The sequence below is a fragment of the Girardinichthys multiradiatus genome, chromosome Y, assembly GCF_021462225.1.
Source record: "Girardinichthys multiradiatus isolate DD_20200921_A chromosome Y, DD_fGirMul_XY1, whole genome shotgun sequence".
NCBI lineage: Eukaryota > Metazoa > Chordata > Actinopteri > Cyprinodontiformes > Goodeidae > Girardinichthys > Girardinichthys multiradiatus.
This window is the reverse complement of record NC_061818.1, coordinates 37841451-37847450: the sequence shown is the minus strand read 5'-3', so window position 1 is coordinate 37847450 and position 6000 is coordinate 37841451. Positions and strand designations below refer to the sequence as shown.

General features: G+C 39.0%; 1 protein-coding gene across 1 annotated transcript in view; it reads left to right on the top strand.

Annotated features, from left to right (window-relative positions):
* The first annotated feature begins 811 nt into the window (after positions 1–811).
* The window catches only part of LOC124864230 (tetratricopeptide repeat protein 30A-like), a 20657-nt gene continuing 15468 nt past the window's right edge, over positions 812–6000 (top strand). Inside the window, exons 1-8 of the mRNA XM_047358915.1 lie at positions 812–954; positions 1323–1388; positions 2698–2907; positions 4238–4294; positions 4405–4540; positions 4820–4924; positions 5017–5145; positions 5594–5643. Of these exons, the coding sequence (XP_047214871.1) occupies positions 907–954; positions 1323–1388; positions 2698–2907; positions 4238–4294; positions 4405–4540; positions 4820–4924; positions 5017–5145; positions 5594–5643 (801 nt within the window). The 5' untranslated portion in view covers positions 812–906. The remainder of the gene's footprint in view (positions 955–1322; positions 1389–2697; positions 2908–4237; positions 4295–4404; positions 4541–4819; positions 4925–5016; positions 5146–5593; positions 5644–6000) is intronic.

Here is a 6000-nt window from a genome sequence, read left to right as displayed (position 1 = left end):
TGGGGTTTTGAGTGATGAACCAGGCTGGGAGTTTTAAAAGTCTCAGGAATCTTTTGCAGGTGTTTAGAGTTAACTCGTTGATTCAGATGATTAGGTTCATAGCTCGTTTAGAGACCCTTTTAATGATATGCTAATTTTGTGAGATAGGAATTTTGGGTTTTCATGAGCTGTATGCCAAAATCATCCGTATTAAGACAATAAAAGACCTGAAATATTTCTGTTAGTGTGCAATGAATCTAAAATATATGAATGTTAAATTTTCATCATTACATTATGGAAAATAATTAACTTTATCACAATATGCTAATATTTTGAGAAGGACCTGTAAATGTGTCTGAATCACTTATCTCATTGACATTTTATGCTTATTAACTCAACACTCCAGGTTATTTGCTCCATAGTTATTTACATTGGAAATTGCTTGGCCAGAAATCTTAAACCTCCCATTGTATCTCCGGCGGCATTATTAAAAATGTAACTGTCAAAAAGAGCCTAACATCTGATTGGTTAACCTGCACAGCAACTCAACTGTACACCAATCACTTCGTCGACAGCAGTGTTTATCCCGCCCACTCACATTGATGGATAAGGTTGACCAATGAAATAAATTCACAATATGCGGTAGCATAGGACTATTAACGGGTAAAATAAAGTATATAGTTAAATATGCTTTTGAAATACAAAGCAAAACGGGGTTGGACCTGCAAGACAGTTATCTTACGTGATTGGTTGTCGCCGACGCCTGTCAACTCTTCTCTTTCAGGTCTACGTCGTTGCTAGGTAACAGCTCCTATACCTTCCGCCCCGTCTGCTGAATAGAAGCTAGCATAAATGCTATGATAAACAGCTACGGTTTACACAGTAAAACGAGCAGTTTATGCTTTAAAAAGCTGCTTGTTGGAAGCCATGGCAGCGATTAAAGATGGAGAGTACACGGCGACCATCTACAGACTGGTGAGAATTTCGCTGTTTGGGTAGAACTTACCTTCTCGGCTCAAAGGCTACGTTAGCAGCGACAGAGCTAGACCAAACCTCGTTTAAATTTGTACCAAATTTAGCGCAAGTCGGTTATTAAAAAAGAAAAACACAACTTGGTCACTTTTCTTCTTAATCATAACTATTATGTCTGTAATTCGGCTTTACAAATGTAAATGAAAGATGTTCCACTGCAGAGGCTTGACGCAAATTGGATGATGATGATGATGATTATTTAACTTAATCCAACCAAATGTGTATCTGTCATTAATTTAATAGCATGTTATAAAAATTTGTCGATAGACATTAGACCACAAACTCATCTCAGTTTATTTTATTTGTTTCAGATTAAAGACGGCCAATATGTGGAGGCAATTCACATTCTCAACGGCCAACTTCAGAAACACACAACAGTAAGGGGCTCAGTGATCCTGGGAAAGTGCCAACAGATTTATGGGAGCGATGTGAAAACAAAATAATTACAAACCCAGTTAATTGTTCTACATGTTTCTTTTCTTTGTGTCAATAAATAATACATCAGTTTGCCTGACCCAAGTTGCGCAAACAGGGTAAACAACTATGTGTTGAAAATAAGTTCAGAAATCTTCATCTGGTTAAGGTTTTATGGTAGTTTTCAGAATCTTTAACTTGACATGGAGTAGGGATTCAGGATTAGAAATACTAATCATAGGATATTAAAGTGGTTGAACGTTTCAAGAAATCCATGAAATTTTGTTGTCAGAAACAATGTGAAAGTTTTATTTTTCAGGATTAATAAACTAGCCAAAAGAAACAAGATAAATTATGAGACAAAAAAGAAACATTTATATTTGAGGTTGATGTTCTATTTTAGATGTTTCACATAACAATATTTTTTAAATATCATAAAATAGTGCATGATTAGATGTTGAAGATCCGCACCTTATCTCGAAGGCTAACTCCTGACACCCTACAGAGGACGCCCATTTCAGCCACTTACATCCAGAATCTCGTTCAATAATGATCCATGTCTCATGACGATAGATGCTGGCTGTAAAGTAGACAGACTAGTAAATTGAAAGCTTCATCTTCAAATTAGATGGGGGTTTTTCACACTTAGCTGCTGTGAGGTCATTGGAAGGCTGTTCCAAAGGTGAGGGCTATGATAAAGGAATTACACCTAAGTTTTAGTTTTCATTTCAGCAGAAGACCTGAAGGCTCTGAATGGCTTGTAAGGGCAAAGCTAATCAGATAAAACCTTTTTTAAAAGCACCCTAAAATTATTTTTAAAATGCACCAATGAAGAAACTTTAAAATCACTGATGTGAGCTCTCTTTCTGGACTGTAGTATAGCTATGCTCCTCTTAGAAGGCAGAGCGTTACAGTCGTCAGTCTGGCAGGTTGTAAAAGCATGTATTGCATTGTGCATCTCTGCAATGGACTGAGAGAAACAGCATCGAACTCTGGCAGTGTAATTTAGAGGATAAAACACATTGCTATATTTTTACTGTGATGTAAGAAATTCAGATGTGGATCAAATATAACACATCTGTGAGTTTCTCTCTGAAGGTCTGTCCCTTCAAATAAAATCCTGTGTTATTTAGGATTATTTAGCTTCCATTGTGTTGTTTCATGTTATAAATGTTTAGTAAATGCCTGAACATGTACAAATAAAGCAAAGTAGCTAGCTGTTTTTCCCATCAGGTGATTTTCTGAGTAATTCAGAGTTTTTGTGAATCTCAGTCCAGGGCGGCGCTGTCTCTGCTGGGTTTCTGCTATTATCACATCCAGGACTTCAGCAGCGCTGCAGAGTGCTATGAGCAGCTCACCCAGCTGCACCCGGAGGTGGAGGAATATAAGCTGTACTACGCCCAGTCTCTGTACAAAGCTGGGGCTTATCCTGAAGCCACCAAAGCCTCTTTAGTCCTTGACAACCCCAGCAGCCACACCAAGGTACAACGTGTGACCATTTCTGATGTTTGGTTATTGGAAAGTTCTGAACTGGCGATCCCAATTTTGACCAAATCCAATTCCTTTAAGAACTGTAATAAAAGAAGAGCACACAGAATATTATGTTCAGGTCTTCCTGCCAAGAGCAGTCATTATTTATGTTGCCTAGACATAGAAAGTTCCTTTATGGACGAAGTGAATAAACTTAAAGTGCAACATAACAATATAACATTTAAACAACTGAGTTCCGGCACAAGGGCCGTTTGAAGTTTGTTTTATTTTTTAAAACTGTTTTTTTTTTTCTAGTTAATGCATAAAATTCAACGGTTAAATAGAAAAACCTAACTTATTCTAACTCATTTACGATTTTTTTTCATTTACAGATTTCGTCTTCCTACAGCTTTTAAATGTCTTTCTGTTATTTGTTGGTCTGTTTGTCATAAAAGTTGGCCAATAGGAAAGAAATCTTCCTGTAAAACTTTTTTGATATAAACCTAACATTTATACTGTGTGCCATCAGTAATGATCTTACTAAAGAATTTGTTTTGAATGGTATAATTATCAGTGTTTAATGTTACATCAGGACTGTGATCAGGTCTCTCCCACATAGCTGGCTGTTCTACCTCAGCTCAGCGTGCCCTAAAAACTGGGTCTGGGTTACAGTTGGCATCTTCTGGAAATTCAAATAAGCATCATAGGAAAAAACATGTTTTACTAGACATGTTTCCCTCACTGCTATATCAACATTATTACCTATAAATACATCTGTACTGATTTTTAAGTTATGGTACAAAGTGTAATAATACATTTAATGCTGAATGGCTCTTTAAGTTTGACAGAGGTGGAAAGATGAGAAGGATAAACCAGAGCCCTCCTGGTTTCTGCTTTATGTCTCGCTCTCTTGACGCCTGAATGAATCTCAGATATATTTAGCCATGTTGTAGAAAAATAGTCCCCTTTTATTAACTTCTTACATTCCTGTGCTTCCTCTGGCTTCATTTTAAACACCTCACTGATGCTGCAAATATGTCACTTTGAGTCTCTTCCCTCAGTAACAGCGTCCACACCAAAGAGTGTTGTTGTCGGAGCGATCTGGTGCGTTCACTGTTTGGAAAAAGATTGGATTTTTGAAATTCTGACTGGCCTAACAGCAGTCAGCACCAGCTGAACAGAAAACCGGCCCATATGGTCTAACTACTGATTTCTTAGTATTACTTTGTTTCTTTACAGGTTTTTCTTCCTCTTTCTGTGTAATAATGAACGAACCAAGTCTGTATGGTTATAATTGCATGTTAAGTAGTTCTGTCTTTGATTTCTCCTGTTTTTAAACCAGATGGTGAAGCTGCAGGCATGTATCAAATTTTGTGAGGAAGATTATTCTGCTGCCAAGGTGAAGAGTTTGTTTTCACATTAAACCGTCAGCCCAGTATAACCATTTTTAGTCATTCTCCTTCCATCCACGGAGACTGAGTCTCTTTCTCTGGTTGTTTATATTGACAGTTGCTGTTGGAGCAGCTGCCACAGGATGACCCAGACTACGTCTACAACATGGGCTGTTTGCTCTACCAGGACGGCAAGTATGAGGACGCCTGCAAGAAGTTCATGACAGCCATGCAGATGTTGGGATACGTCCCAGGTAATCAGCCGAGCGCGCAGAACCAAACCTTAGTGTGCTGTAGAGGCTCGTTTTTCCACAGGAAACTTCCTGAATGACAATAGAAAAGCCATCAAACATTAGGCGACAGCTTTGCTGTTCAAAAGTCAGAAATGTAAAACTTTTTTCAATGGTAGTTCTTATTTCCTTCACTCTGGATTAATGCAGGACTAGTTTAATTGTCACTTCATTACTAATAAATAAATTAATAAATCTCCTAAACATCACTCCATCCTTGTTCACGTTGGTTCTTTGTGTCAGCGTTGTCCTACAACATCGCCCTGACCTACTACAGCCTGAAGAACTACCCGCAGGCCATGAAACACATCACAGAGATCATAGACCGAGGAATGAGGGAACATCCAGGTTTAAACATACTTAAACTCAGATTTACTTTGCTTTCTGTCCATTCTAAACTTTGTCAGTTGTTTGACTGGAATATTTTGTTTGTGCACCAGAGCTGGACGTTGGGGTGAACACAGAAGGCATTGATGTTCACAGCGTGGGGAACACTCTGGTCCTGCATCAGTCTGCTCTGATCGAAGCCTTTAACCTCAAAGCAGCCATTGAATATCAGATGAAGAATGGTAAGAACCTGAATTCATTTAGGGTGAAAACATGTGACTAAGCAAGGCCCAGTTACTGACATCAAGGTTCACCAAGATTTAAAAATGTTACAGATTGGGGCATAGACTAGTACAGTGCTGCCCCTCTCCCACCAGTCGCTGCACCCTATCAGTCAGCTGGCTGAAAGAAAGCTACAATCTCAGATATGGAGAAAAAAACAGGTTTTAGGAAGCCTCCTGCCAGTCTGAGGCGGAACAGACTTGTCTGAGTAACGGTAAAGTTTGCTTTTTATGCAGCCAAACTGTTGATAATTTCTGTGAACACTCGTGGCAGTGCTTTCACATCAAAGAAAGATTTTCTTGTCCTGAATGAAGTTTTCACACGTGGTTTGAAAGGTCCATCCTGTAATGAAACGCTCTGACATGCTTGGTGTTCTCTCTCCTTGTTGTTTCATGTGGATTCCTGCAGTGAAAGCAGCTCAGGAGGCTTTGACAGACATGCCCCCGAGATCAGAGGAGGTAACCATCATCACCCATCTCCTTCTGCTTCTCTCAGAGTTCATGTGGTTCAGTTCTAATCCAAGGCTGTTTGGACTTGTTCCTCCAACAGCTCAATATAAGATCAGATACATGGGAGGGAAGGCTTACATGGTGGCAGTAATGATCATTTCATTTGCTTGTCATGCTCCTATTAAGATAAATGTAGTGCTTTGCTTCACCCAGTGATGCTGCTGAGAAATGACTTGTCCAATACTGCCTCCTGGTGGTAGCGTTGGATATTTAAAGGAAAGCCTCAAAAGTCTTAAATCAGTAATTTTATAAAACATAATCTGTCACATGAGCAGAAACATGAACGTGGGGCGATGTGGCAGCCCA